A 14,630-nucleotide genomic window follows, 5' to 3' on the forward strand; every position below is an offset into this window, starting at 1 on the left:
TAATCACATGAGTATGCAGAGTGCATGCATGTGTGTGATGTAACTGTGTGACATCAAGGTGACTTCAGCTTTTGTAAAGGGAATGTTTTGTGCATCTGTGTGAATGTGCACAACCTCTTTCAAGTCCTAGCAGCCTTTAAAGATTCCACAGTCCCACAGGGCATTTCATACTCTCGTGTATTCTGACTAATGTATGGGCATGTGCATTTCTTAGCTGCTGTCAGTCTGCAACCTTGGGGCATTTTCTGCATTTGCTTTCATCAACCCATTGTTCAACCTGGCTGTAAAGCTTTGACAACCTACTTTTGAAACTTTAACGTTGGTTTCCTGCAGAATCTGAAGTTATACCCATGATGACCTTTTTCTTGTTGTCCACAAATTGTCGATTAAAGTCAGCTTTCGATCTATAAATGGATCAGATGTATATCATTCTTACCTATTAAAATTAAGATAAAGGACCAGTAAATGTTAGCAGCTAGAGGGTATACCCTCAAATGGGTAAACGTATGAAAAAAAAAATCACTGCTCATCATCCACAGTGTTTTCCTACATTATGTCTGACTTTTTAAAATCCTCTAGACATTATGTGCACCCCTCCCCTTTGTTAGATTTGAACTCCTCTTTGTAGGAAGGAGACCTCTTGCTGAGTTTGATTAACAGCAGCTCCTGGTAAAAGAAGGTATGAGTTTTAGCACTGTTAGCACAAAATGCCGTGCATAATATAACGCTTGAGGCTATAACCTTAAATCCTCCTCCCCTTCAATTAACACCCCCTCCACCTACAACACCTTCCAGATTCATCAGAATCAACTGTACCCTCAACACCCTGCTGACTGCTCTTCTCAATGTCCTCCATCCCTCCTCGTGATCTCATGGCATCACATTAAGTGTTTGATGTAACATTTGTTTAAAAGATAGATATTCTGGAATTGTTCGCATTAAAATCACCTGACCTTCATTGTTTTCCCAGAACATACTCTGAAGCCCTTTGATGTAGTAGTTAGGCCTAAGTAACCCTATAACCCACTTGGATAATGGCAATCAATGCAGCTCTGTGGAAATACTCACAGACCATTGGCTCTGTTATTCTCTTCCCCAGGGAGGCTGTCTCACTCTAAAGAGGCTTAGTACTCTCTCAGAAAAGTCAACTAAACAGAGAGGAATCTGGGTTAAAGGTTATGATGGGCCAATCCTATACTGAAGAGGGCAATGCCTGACCTGGTGCTTTGCATGTGCCAGAATCCACGGGATAGAATGCAAGACTGTATCTAAATATGTCTGCCTGTAACAGTATCTGCATTTGAGTGCTTATATGGCTGTATTTGAAATTGTGTTTGCTTCCATTTTGTTGGGTGTCATCCCATCTGCCTGGAAAATGGAACTTGTTGTCCCTATCTGAAAAGAGAAGGGTGTTCGCCTGCATTGCGGCAACTACACGGGAGTAATATTTCTTTCAGTGCTGAGTAAGGCCCTTGCTAGGGTCAGGTTCAACAGGATTTGTGATCACTTGTTCACTTACTAGCAACCGGAGCAGTCTGGTTTTATACCCATGAAGCCTACCTTCGACTGCATCCCGGCACCGAGATTTCTCATCGAGCGCAAATGCAAATATCGGCAAAGTTTCTTTGCAGTCTTTGTTGATTTTGTTGAAAGCGTTCAATCACCTTGAACGCGTTGCACTGTGGTACATCCTGAAACTTCACAGTATCTGCAATGCTGAGGACCCGAGCGGTTAGACCAGGACAAGGGGACACCCATGTAATACCTGGCTGCGGAAGACAGATGGCTATTTTCGGAGGGTGGGACTGGTCCACGTATCAGCCTGGGGGGTTGCCAACTGGGATCACAAGGTGTTTTATTGTGTGGTGAGTATGGCAACACGCTGTACCGGTGCATGCTCTGCAACCTGACCTGACCTATGTTGCTGCTTTAATGGTCTAGGTGGTTGTGTAGCCCAGAAGATGTTCCCAAGATACTTTCAATGCAGCACAGCTCACCTCCTCCGAGAGATAGAAACCTTGGCAGTGCACAGAAGCCCAGAACTCCAGTTCTGTCTCCATATCAGTTTATAGCACATTTACAGTACTGTGCAAACTCCATGAGTGAAAATGATGTTTAAATGAGCACGTTTGTGTAAAACTATGACATTATGCCCGTGGCACAGTATCAGCTTAGCCATTATGGTTATTTGCAGTAACCAGCCAATTCACCCATTTACTTTTTCACCAGACCACTAGCACTCCTTGTGTGGCTAATCAAAACCTCACTGAGTAATTTCACTAATTAAGATTAATTAATTGAGGTGATTGTGAAATTTACCAAACATAGAAAGGCTGGGGTGCCATTGAAGAGAGGTCTAGAACCCAAAGCAGTGTTCATCCCACATGATATCAGTAACGTATTGGAGAACAGAACAAATTCTTGTTAGTTATTATTACTGTAGCTGTTAATTCATGTCGTGACTAGCGCAGGCACGAAGCGGGGAAGCAGCAGTCAGAGCAGGCAAGTCGAACGAAAGAAGAAGAGTTTAATTGTAAAACAAAGACCACGATCCACTAGAAACAGGACGGACGTTAATGAGTGGGGAAAACACACCTAATGCAGACGTAAATACATTGATCTAGTGACAGCAACAGAAAACAGCTGGTAAACACGGGGAATCCACAAGAGGTTAATGAGGGGGCGTGGCACACGGAAGGAGCGGACGATCGGGGCAGGACAATTCACATATATTCTAATATGAAATTGTGTTTTTTTTTCCTGAGCAAAAATACATTTACATAAATAGCTTTAATAATTTTTTTTAACTGCCAAAGACTTTTGCATAGTGCTGTGTATGCTGTTATGTGACAGATTAGGTCATTATTATGTGACGGATTTAAATGGATGGCCCAATGGGATACACTGTGGCCACTTGCCTCCAGAGTTGGGTCTTTGAATTCTGCTTCTGCTCCATGTGCCTGTGCGGTTTACCTATTTTCTCAGTGTTGTGCAGATTTCCTCTGGGAACTCAAGCTTCCAGGTGACCCTGACCAGCATAAGTGTTTAGGAGATGTATGGATTAAACTTTAAATGCTTAACAGTTAGAGTGTCTTTAAATGAAGAAATGTATATCTGGAGATTTAGTAAAACAGTGAGGTGCACATTACTTGGCTGTTAATGATTTTAGCTAATTGTTTAAGAATGTGGGAGTGAAAACGTTAAGCACCGACAGTCTCCTCAAGAAAAAGAATCTGAACACAGTCAGCATACTTCATATGCGCAGCATTAATTGCCAGCTAGCATGTTTGCGCCGATTCGTCTAAGAAGAACACAGAGATCAGATTCCAGTGTACAGTCAATTGCTGACAAAACATATTTCTTTTGACAAATACTTTTATCTGTTACTAGGTGAAAGGAGTATGTCTGCCTGTAGGGGTTTGTAGATCAAGGCCTCGAGTGTGTGCGTGATTGCCGGATTCAGACTTGTGTTTCCACTTAGTGAGTCTTGGCAAAGCACACTTCCCCAGCTTCAGGTAACAGTCACCTCAGGCCCAAGCACTGTAGGTTTACTAAGAACTTATTTTTTCAGTTTTTATTATTTAGCCAGTAAATAACTTGGACAAAATTGTCAAAGACTGTTAAATCAAGGGGAAGCATGTACAGAATAGTAATTTCCTGCATTTATGTACTTCCTATTTCCATGGAATTCCCTTAGGGTGCCTGTCTACTTCTGAGGCCTCAGTGAGTCTAACTGTGTTTGCAGATCATGGCACTGGCCACAAGGGGCACTCTTTCACCCTCACTTATTGCTGCCCACTGCTATCACCAGGAGGGACAACATGTTGTCCCAGTAAAGGAACAGAGCATTTATGAGGCTATTAATCTTAGCATAACTGTTATCAGAATCACTCTCTCTTGTTTCCTCTTCCAGTTAAAAAAAGGCATTAATCTTCCGCCCCATCTACAGGGTTGCAAGTCCACACCACCAACTCACAGGCTCACCCATCCCAGATCCAGCAGGGACAGGTGGCCAATCAGATGGCTGGTGGGCAAAAGGACCCTCCCACTGAGCCTCCCAAGGTCACCCACAGGGAAAGGAAGCTAGCTGCTCACAAAATGCCATGCAAATGCACATGAAAAGATGTAATCAGCATCCACAAAACCAAATAAACATGCATCACATCGCTCTAGAAATCAGTCTGTAAATCAAACACCAAAAATTCACATTTTGGGGCCCAAATAATTATAATGCCCATTTTAGAAAGAAAGAGCATTAATGACTCCAATGTTCAGTATTTTATCTCACATTTATTTGACACACAATGACTTTACAGTTGCGTTGAATATTTCATTTCACTGATGTGTTTTGTTTAATTTATAAAATTTGTTTAATTTATTAAATCTGATTAAATTCTGAACCAGGTATCCTGTTAGGCAGTGACCTGGGTCAGTTATGGCACAGTTTATGCCACTATTTTGGACAAAGGATTCAATGGGGTACGGCCTATAGATATGACAACACCACTGAAACGTGAGATGAGAAAAAGAGACGTTTTGAAACATAACACCTGCATCCCTATGTCTGCAAAACTCCAATACACAGTATACAAAACCTAGGCACCACAATGAAGGATATTCCTGCGTAGTAGGTCTGTGAGATTGGAAGTCAAAAAGAAAGTATTTAAGCCTCAGTAGTTTGGCTGGTGAGAGAAGCTGTGTAACTTGGTAACAGATTAGGTAACATACTGTGCTGGAGCCTAGCCTGAAAGAGGCCACCAAGTCAATCCACGTCAGTGACTTTGGTCCTGTTAGATCAACAGTAACTCAAACCTTCCAGCGGCCACCGGTAGGTTACGAATCCACCGATCCTAGCGGCTCTGCTAGATAGAGAAGCACCTGCAGGCTATTCTGTAAATCGGAGTTGAAGTAGAAGCCATCTGTCACTGCCTAAAGGCTGTGGAGGCAAGACAGGAGCTGTTCACACTGGCCAGGGGTGGAAGGTGAGAGAGCAGAAGTGTAACTGACTGGTAGAGAGAGACGTGTGTTACCATTCGGCAATTCCACCCTACAAAGGCGAAACGAAGCAACTGCACTAACACTGAAACTAAAAAAAGGGGTTCAAAGTTTTCAACTGTGCACCCATTTATACAGTGGGCATGTAAACGACAGTGTTTTCATCAGTACCGATCATTGTCAAACTAAAATATTTTATCACTACAAGTAGAGCCAAGAGACACGATTTAAGTCAGGTATACAGTGTGTACATTATATCCTTTAAAACACACACATTCAGAATCATTATGAAAATGGAATAAGGCAGGAATATTAGGCTACTACAATTGTTCCAGAGTAAAAATTTGAATGCATTGTTGAAATAGATCAATGTGGTTTGGGTACAGGTACTAAATAAGAATTACATTTTTGAGATTAAAGACCTCAGTCATTTTTCTTTTTACAGAATTATTCTAAATGCACGTATAGAGAAATGACAGCTATTTTCATTTGAGAGAATTCATTAGAAACAACATGTAAACAGCCTTGCGGCGGGCAAGTGGTAATCTTATGTGTGTCCTTTTTTCGCATTTGCGTGTGTGTGCGAGAGAGAGAGAGAGAGAGAGAGAGAGAGAGAGAGAGAGAGAGAGAGAGAGAGAGAGAGAGAGAGAGAGAGAGACCGGGGAAGCTTCTGACTGCATGACGGCACTTGAAGACAGATGCCGTGTGCGGTAGTGCGAATAGGACACACCGCGCAGGTTATCGCACTCAACATGATTGAACCAAAACCGGCAGCTCAGAATAACACCACTCGTTTTTAACCACTGTATTTTTTAACAGGACGTATTATTGGTGTTTGATCATTTTCCTGCTATATACGACATCAGAGATACCATTGCATGGGACTGCGTCTGTCTGCATTGGCCGCTTTTACTGTATTGTGAGATTCAATCAGGAATGAGGACGTTGTAACACGTTCTTTATTTTACGCAAGACTTGACAGCGTACCGAGGACTATGTACTGAAGAGTCGGTGGGGGTGCTAGAAAGCAGCGTTTTAACCCGCATGACCGGCTAACAGAGAGGGGAAGGTGACTGCAGTTCCGCTACTTTAAGTTGATCTCAATATCAGCCGGTCCCGCGATCTACCATTTTGTTATTCGCACCATTTATCTAAACTGTTCCGCCTGATACCGAGCGGGGGAAAGAAACAGGCAGAGGATTTAAATCGAGCTAGTCTTGACAATCAACTTTGAATCTATAATGATTTCAAGTATCATAACCATTGCCAAACATGCGGATACTACGTAAATATTGCGATCACTGGCGTTGGAAACAACTGAAAAAGATTCAAAAGGCAACATTGACAGGTAGTTCATGCGAAACGCTGTGTCCCGAAGCGATCCATTATTCTGACCTGTTACCTCGCATGCGGATTTGAATGAAATACAGGTGACAAGTTTTTTTTTTCTACAGAAATCGACTGGAGTCATTGATCACCGAAAAATACAGGTAAATAGATACATTTAATGGAAACATACATAATGCACGAAGAGCCATCAATAATACAATATGGAACAGCAAAATATATTGTTAATCCCACTATCTAGATTCACATGACCTACTTTCACAAGGTGCTTTTTTTCAGATGCGAGTTAAAATCGCTTTGTTATTCGGCAGAATATTGCTGTGTGAGACGTCGAACATAATATATGGCATGTTAATAAGACAATATACTTGTATACAGTGATCAAGTATTTTAATTTTAAGTAATGTTGTATTGCTGTGGATAAAAATTGTCGTCGAGGAACAGAAAACTGTTTTACAGATAATTCATTATCACGCGATGAGCTGAATGACAGCGGTAATGAAAAACAGATAAAATATTAACTTGTTGTTTGTGACTTTGTTCTAACGTATTGCAAGGTCAGGGAGAAGCCCAAAGATAAAGCATAAGAGAAAGGAACAATTATACATTTTTCCGGCCATTTTAATATACGCATTTTTTAGATGTTGAAACCAAAACTATTGTTAGAACCCAATTAGCGGTACATCGCAAGGACTTTTGCTGTCTGTGAAAAAAAATGTTTATGGACACATGTCTACAAGCAGACATTGTACTACAGTGGGACTTTGGATTACAACCAGGAAAACCTCTATGGAAATCAACCCTTTGGACTTTGATTAATTGCAAAGAGTTGTACTCGACTACTTAATGAAATAGCATTATTTTGAAGAATTTTGCACAACTTTAATAAGTTCATTGATGAAATTAGCTGCTGGTTTAAGAGTGCCTTGGTCTGATGGAGTCTTTCTGGCTGAATCACATTGACTGGGAATGAAGACAGTGGAACGTACACAAGCTGCATCAGTAAGCAATATCCGATCCGACCTTTAAGCAGGATTTCATTAAGGTAATTGAACTGTCGCTCCTGATCCGCCATGCTGCTGAGATGCAGCCGGCCCTCGCAGCCTTTGCTGAGGCACACCGACGTACCGCAGCGTGTGACAGAGAGCTTCATCCTCTCAGGCTACCGTTTCCCCAACTACAGTCTACGCGAGTGCCTGGCCTCCGCCTTCCGGCCCACCAACGAGACCGGCAACTTCTGGACGCACTTCCTGGCTGTGTTCGTCTTTGCCTTCCACTTCCTCGAGCTGTTTGGCTGGGAGGGCCGGCCATCTTACGGCGACCCATTTTTCTACCCCTTCTGGAACTACTTCATCGGTGTCTTCTTGCTGTTGATGGCTAGCAGCCTGGCTCACCTTCTCAACTCCATGTCGCTGCTGATCCGAGAGATCTGCTTCTTTGTGGACTATGGCACCATCAGCGCCTATACTGTGGGCTCCTCACTAGCTTATTTCTACTACATCCATCCAAGGGCCGGGATCACTGCACTAGGACATCACAATGTCACATGGGAGGTGAAGACAGTCCACGAGGGGCCCCCTCTGCGTCCTCCTTCCCTCTTGTCCCCTCCGTCGGCCTTCCCAGAGTTCCACATGTTCTTTGAGAGCTTCTATATCCCTAGCGCTTGTGTGGTGGCGCTCATCTGCACCCTAGCCTGCTGCAACACCCGCCAGCGCTGGAGAAGGCACCGCTATGTCATCCGCACCCTGGTCTTCCTGTTGCCCTTCATCGTGGCATCCACACCCATCTTTTACCGCCTCCTCCGACCATCAGTTGCCTCAGCCCAGTCCTCATCTCTCTGCCCCGGATCTCTTGGTCTTTTCTTCTCCCGGCACTGCTTCTGGCTGCTGGTGTCAGCACTCTTCAACATCAGCAAGTTCCCCGAGCGGCTGTCCCCCGGGAAGTTTGACATCTGGGGCCACAGCCACCAGTGGTTCCATTGCTGCACCTTCCTCTCCATCCTGGATGAGCTGCACATGATCAAGGCTGAAATTCGGGCCCTTGCCCTGCATCCAGCCCTGACCCTACCTGCCTTGGCCCCACCCCCGCTGCCAGGGCCCACCCTCTACTCCACCTATGGTGTGATGTTCACCCTGCAGGGCTGCATTGGTGCCATAATCTCCTGGTTTTCCTGGGGGGCCTGTCGAAATCAGGGCACCAAGGCAGAGCACCTTAAGTCACATTGAAGCCCCTCAAATCACCAGCCCTGACCTCCTCTCATCACTTTTTTCTTTTCAATTCTCGATAAGTTGTATTCCATTTTACATGTATGAGAAAACTAGTTCTCAATAAGTCCTTTTGTGATTCAAAATCATTGTTTGTACACGCAGGCTGTCAGCAGCCTTGTTTCTACCTTTGTGCAAATAGGAGGTAATTGCCTCGTCATTTTCATCAGTCGAGTAGCAATGAAACTGCATCTCTGGTCTGACGCACAGTTGCTCCCAGGGCAACACATTTCTGTATGTTTTATGAAATTCTGATTGTAGAGATTCATAGCTTACAAATCAGGGTATGCTTTATACAAATGATAATAATTTTTTTTCTTGTTTGAGTCTCATAAATAGTCTTTTTTATTATCTAAAATTAACATGCAAAACATTTGATTTCTGAGCACTGGTTCTGAGTAACTGATAAATATAGCAAAATATAACGTTAATATAATTGTCACAAGTACTGTAAAATCATTATCTATTTGTATAGTACTGTTCTAATGTTGCTGTCAGCAGTGGCAAACAGCAAGCATGTGACTTGTTTTCAACGAATCATTTTTAAACCAGATTAGCGCTGAGCTAGATGCTGCAATTGACTGGTGGAGTCCATTCTACCTGGATTGGAGGAGCTTTGCTTAAACAAATGATCGACCGTCGCAGTGAGAATACACAAATTCAGCGGAGGAGGGCACAACCTTGGGCATGCACATCAAACACAAAGTTCCCCATCGCCTTCTTCATCCCTCATGATGAATCCAGAGAACAATCTCTGGCATCGGTCTAACATACAGGGGCACCCTGCTTGTGTGGTTTGAAAGATCATCTCGTAGAAGCTGTGGCTTTGTTGTAGAGTGTGTTTGGTCAGATGGGGGCGTAGACAGTCACAGCCTCTGGTACATGTGCAGAGTGATTTTACCCAAACTTCCCGTCTGCCTCCTTGCCATCTGCCTGCTGCTTTCTATATGCTCCCGTTCTCAGTAACTTTGCCCCTCCTGTCCATTGTTCTGCTAGTTCGTCCATATGTTCCTCTTCCGAATAGGTTTGCCCTTTTTGTTAATTGTCCCGCTAGTTCCTATCCCCTCTCTAGCTGCGTACCTCTGCTGTTCATCGTTACTTCAGTTTGTCAGCCATCGATTCCATTTTAAAAAGGATTTTGCATCGCTGGGTGACAGTGGTAAGGTACGGCAGTCGCAGTTGAATTATTGTTTTTGGTGTCTTTGTGCATTTCCTTAGAGTTTCCGGAGTTGTCTTTGCAATTTGTGACAGCTCCAGTCCTCTAGGTGGCCTATGGCGTCGGTCCATTTTTTCATGGGCAGCTCTAAGACAACTGTGATGGAGAATGGCTATTGTGACTGGATGAAGCCAGTGTCTCCTTTGACAGGGTCCTGTACAGCTACAAGGTGCTTTAAATGTCTCTGGTTCATTGAATGTAGTCAAGTGTCGCTTCTCATCTCGTCTTATCCTTTGCCACCTCTTTCCATGCTTTTCCTAGTTCTCCTACTATACCTCTCTCTCACTCTCACTCTTCCTCACTGCTTTTTCCCCGTGGCCTCAGTCTCATTTCCTCTTCTCGGAGCCTTGAGGGGAGGCGGAGCAGTAGACACAACACAAATACTTTTGGCTGCAGGGCAGTTGTGCCTCCAGATTAGCAGAACTGAGAGCCTGTAAGTAAACAGGCCAGTGAACTTGCTCAGGAGACCGTTTTTGTGTCAAATTAGGTAAAGCGAATGGATAGAATTAGAGCAGTAAGTTTTGTGAGGGTCCATCCGTCCATCTTCCAAACACTTATCCCTGTGCATGGTGACAGGAGGGCTGGAAGCCTACATGAAGCAGCATTGGGCACAAGGCTTGGGATCACACTGAACAGAATTCCAACGCATCCATTATATGACATATAGACACAGACACACACTGTGGGCAAATAAGAGACGCCCAAGAAGCCTAATTGCATGTTTTCAGACAGCTGGATGAAACCAGAGAACCCCAAAAAGACCCAAACGACTCAGGAAGAACATGCCAACTCCACACACTGAGCAGAAGCAGGAGTGAAACCAGCGTCTCTGGAGGCAACAGTGCTATCAACCACGATGCCCTTTCCTGAGACTCCATTTTACTTATTTCAGTAAAATTAAAAATATCAAAGCCATAATTTGCATAGAAAGCCATATCGGAATCTCTCTTTTTTTTTTTTGTTTCGCCTCAGACTTTGAAGTACTCATGAAGCCAATCCGCTTGTTAAGTCACGGTGTTTGAATCACACGATGAAACTGTTTGTGGGGCCAACCTGGGTACAGACTAATACAGTATCGTACACCTCAGTGTTTTAATCAATCTTAAACAAAGAAGAACAAAATAATTGTCTTACTTCTGCTTTCCACGTAACAAGAAAGAGAAGAGGAAGTGGCTGCGTAAACTAAACAGCCGTTTATTTTCGAATTCGCAATTCTTTAAATGCTAATGTGTCATGCATTTCATTTTGTGTATAATGGTACACAAAATTCACAGTTTAGTACAAACCTCATTTTTGGGGTCACCGTTCTGTGTAATTTCGATACAGCAGGGAAAACAGAATTTGCTCTGAGACTATTTGTTATTAAAAACTGCAAAAACAAATTAGGAAGAGTTGTAAACCAGAGGAAGTGTGGCCGTTGACATGTCTGAATAACATGAGGCACTTATTTGCAACATATAAAATCTTCAATTGAAAATATAGCATCATAATTTTAATTGATTAAATCCTGTGTTCTTTAGTACTCAGTATGGTTGCCTATGTGTAGCTGAATTTGCCTAAATGGCACAGGGAGACTAACTCACAGAGGCTGTTTCCGCCTTGCTCCGGTCATGCATACATTTAGATGACGTTGTCTTGAATGAGTTAGCACGTTGGCTGTGTTTCCAGCTGCATGTCCGAGTTCGATATAACTGAGCTGACAGACACTCTTGGCCTAATCACCCACTCTCTCTCCAGTGCTGGTGTAATTTATTGAGAAATCAAAATGTTCCCAAACCGTCGATTATGACTGGCTGTGACCAGGAGTAGCCGTAACTCACAGCAACACTTAGCACAATGTTTTCCATATCTACTTCTGAATTTAGGTTCTGCTTGTGCTAAGAGATGTGTTCATGTGTTAAATTGTGCGTAGCAAACTGAAAATGATGCACCAAACGTACCGATAATTCCTTCTCGGAGGACAGCTACACCCATCACTCAGTTTTTACGTCATGCTTTGGGTCAGACTTAACAAGCGGATTGGGAACCACATGACTGGCAATCCTTAAGGCCTCTAGGCAACTTGATTGTTAATTTGCAATCGATGCTTTGACGAAGCAAGAGGGTCACATGGAATCTGCTCTTTTTGAGAGTTTTGTTTTTGGTTTCATGCTGGCGTCTTTTGTCAGGTCATTTTTTACACAGTGGTGCTCATTTGAGTCTGTTTATCAAGCGAATCCAGATTTACCTTCCCTGTCTGTCTGTAAAATGTTTTTAAAAAGTACATAGGCGCTCTTTATAAGACAATCCCTATATCCATAGCTTTAGTGTGAATTATTGTGATGTTTTAAAGATGCAGCTTAATGAACACAACTCTGGTTGGAGCACTGGAGGCAGTGGTGATGTAGGTCACTGCGGTGATGCCAACCAGTTATATCTTTGTTTTAAAATGGCAAATTAGATTGTTAACAAGAAGTGCTGCTGTTGTAAGTAGTCATTTCTGATATTTATTTGCACACTGGGGAAAAAGCTTTTGATGTGAAGTGAGGGATGGGCTGGGTTATTCCTCATTTTAGAATGGATGGTAGAAAGAAATATATATGTCATGCAGTAACCTTGGTGATTATGTGTCCAGCCAATCGGAGAGGCCAAGCATCCAACCATGTGTTTGTGTGTCTGGCCAATTAGAGAGGCCGGGCAGTTTGCCATGATACACTTATCATTGCCAGACTTAAGGGTGGCATAAATCTGCAACAATCAAAATGACGACTTTATCAGCATAAACCCCTTTACTTGCCTTTTTGTTTGTTCCTTTTCCTGTGAGGTAGAATACCCATGTGTCACTGTTTTTTAATGCGTGGTGTATTCCGTGTCAGACATGCACTCTACAGTAGACTGCACAGGTCACACACCTGTACTGTAACGGTGATCTTATATTAGGTAGATCGCTCCCACTGCGATGCTTGTAAAAGTTGCTGCAATGTCACAGGCATGAAGGGGAGGACTTTTAAAAACAGGCGACTAATGTGAACATGTCGAAGAGACGACAGCGAATCGTTCTCAGGGGGAATCAAATGCAGATTTTTCTAGCTGTCTTCACTGACTGAGTGTGCGCTAGTGTTAAATGTCTAGTGTTAAATGTCTCTTCTCAAACTTCTGCCACTTTTCATAATGATGGATTATGCACGATTCTCTGATTTAGGATTAATAAAGTTTCTCATGCTGAAATGAATGATCTTAGACTCTATTTTGCATTTCCATGCCAAGCTCTGAATTATTCAAATGTACAGTGGGTGAGAATCTGTTTGAAGAGAGACTGGAGGAGAATGCCAGGCGTCTGTTTGTGTCTGTGGCTGGCCATAGGCGTGATCACACTTCTAACTAGCACACTGCTAACCCATCTCAACATGATTTTCCTCTTTACCTCTGCATGTTCATGTGTTCCTATGAACCAGTGTTTTCCAGTCCGGTCCGTGGAGATCCACAGACAGTCCAGGTTAAATGTAGACGGTCTGGCGGGGACTTGGGAGGCAGCAAAAACGTGGACCGGCTGTGGGTCCCCGAGGAGCGGATTAGAAAACACTGCTCTAAACAAAAGATTATAACGCTTATGGACGATTTTATTTTTTTCTGTGTATGTTTTAAAGGGCCGAAGTGCCTCTTGATTTCTACCATGTAAACCTTTCGTCTCTTTTGTCGTGATGGCTGTGAGTGTGTTTGTCTGTGTGCATGTCTCACGGGGCTGAGTTACAGGAGCAGCTGGTAGCTCTAGTGTTATGTCATAGACCCCCCGCCCCACTCCCCCCCCCCCCCCCCACCCCCCCGGTGCCCTCACCGAGACAGCCTGAGAAACACGAGATGGATGGCTGGCTGTACAAAGCAGTAGGCGTGCTTATGGAAACAGAGGGCAGACATGTGCCCAGGGATTAAGAGTGAATGGGTCTCTTCCCTCCCCTCCCTCTCCCCTTTGTCTGAGTGGTGGTGCATGTTGCTGTCCCTCACCAGCTCCTCTATCTGTCACTTTCCCATGTCGGTGAATCTCTGTGCGTCCAGCCTGCATGTGTTAGCGTGTGACAGGCAGAGGGAAAAGGGAAGAGATTCCCAGCAGCGAGAGATTGCGTTTCAATCCCACCCCAAATATAAGCAACTGACCAGATTCAAAACTGTGGCTAGTAACACACTCCATTATGCTGAGGTGCTCGTATCTGAAACGTAAAAAATGGGAAGCACTAAACATACTGAAATGAAGCGGAAGAACTGCCTGCCAGTCTTACAATGAATGGATCAGAGCTTTAATGCACGTTAAAGCCAGTTTATGGATGCAGCCCCTGGTCTCCTAATACGCTACATAACCAATATCGCAGTCCACCACTATGTGTCCTCATTGGCTTGGTGTTAAATTTCCAGAAAGGACCCAGCATCCTTTGCTTTGCTTCCTGCCTTTTCAGCAGGAAGCTCGTGAATGGAATTTGACGGAAACCGAAGTGCTGCCCCCAGTACATGTGCAGTGCGTAAATACCCTTTCACATTCACTGCACTGCATGCTGTCTATGCCCCTCTGTCATTGGACGCCTCACTGTCAATCATGGAATATAAATAGCCAGTAAGGATGCTGTTAATGCTGCACAGCACTGCATCATTAAAAGAAGGATAATATGTACACAAAGTGATATGAATGCAATCGTCATGTACACAATGGTCGTGTGATCCATCAAAAGTGGTATTTCTTTCCTAATGGTGTGAATGAAAGAGTGCTGTTTAAACCGCCTTTTAACCTCTTAAACCCTCGTTTTGGTCTCGTTTCACCCCATACAATCTGACAAAGATGC

At 43.6% G+C, this 14,630-nt stretch overlaps 1 protein-coding gene across 2 annotated transcripts; it reads left to right on the forward strand.

Moving 5' to 3' along the window:
• The first annotated feature begins 5,629 nt into the window (after positions 1 to 5,629).
• paqr9 (progestin and adipoQ receptor family member 9) lies at positions 5,630 to 13,033 on the forward strand. 2 transcript variants are annotated; one of them, XM_049027883.1, is made up of 3 exons: positions 5,630 to 6,343; positions 6,450 to 6,485; positions 6,900 to 13,033. In XM_049027883.1, exon 3 carries the CDS (start codon positions 7,416 to 7,418, stop codon positions 8,565 to 8,567), a length of 1,152 nt encoding a protein of 383 aa, XP_048883840.1. In that variant the 5' UTR covers positions 5,630 to 6,343; positions 6,450 to 6,485; positions 6,900 to 7,415; the 3' UTR covers positions 8,568 to 13,033. The 2 variants fall into 2 exon arrangements, with proteins under 2 accessions (XP_048883840.1, XP_048883841.1); XM_049027884.1 differs by having other exon boundaries at positions 6,905 to 13,033.
• Positions 13,034 to 14,630: the final 1,597 nt, after the last annotated feature.

This window comes from Brienomyrus brachyistius, chromosome 10 (assembly GCF_023856365.1).
Source record: "Brienomyrus brachyistius isolate T26 chromosome 10, BBRACH_0.4, whole genome shotgun sequence".
NCBI classification, from domain to species: Eukaryota; Metazoa; Chordata; class Actinopteri; order Osteoglossiformes; family Mormyridae; genus Brienomyrus; species Brienomyrus brachyistius.

What these genes read in the sequence shown, in the direction of transcription:
- paqr9 (XM_049027883.1), top strand. Translation starts at nt 7,416, where the DNA reads ATGCTGCTGAGATGCAGCCGGCCCTCGCAGCCTTTGCTGAGGCACACC.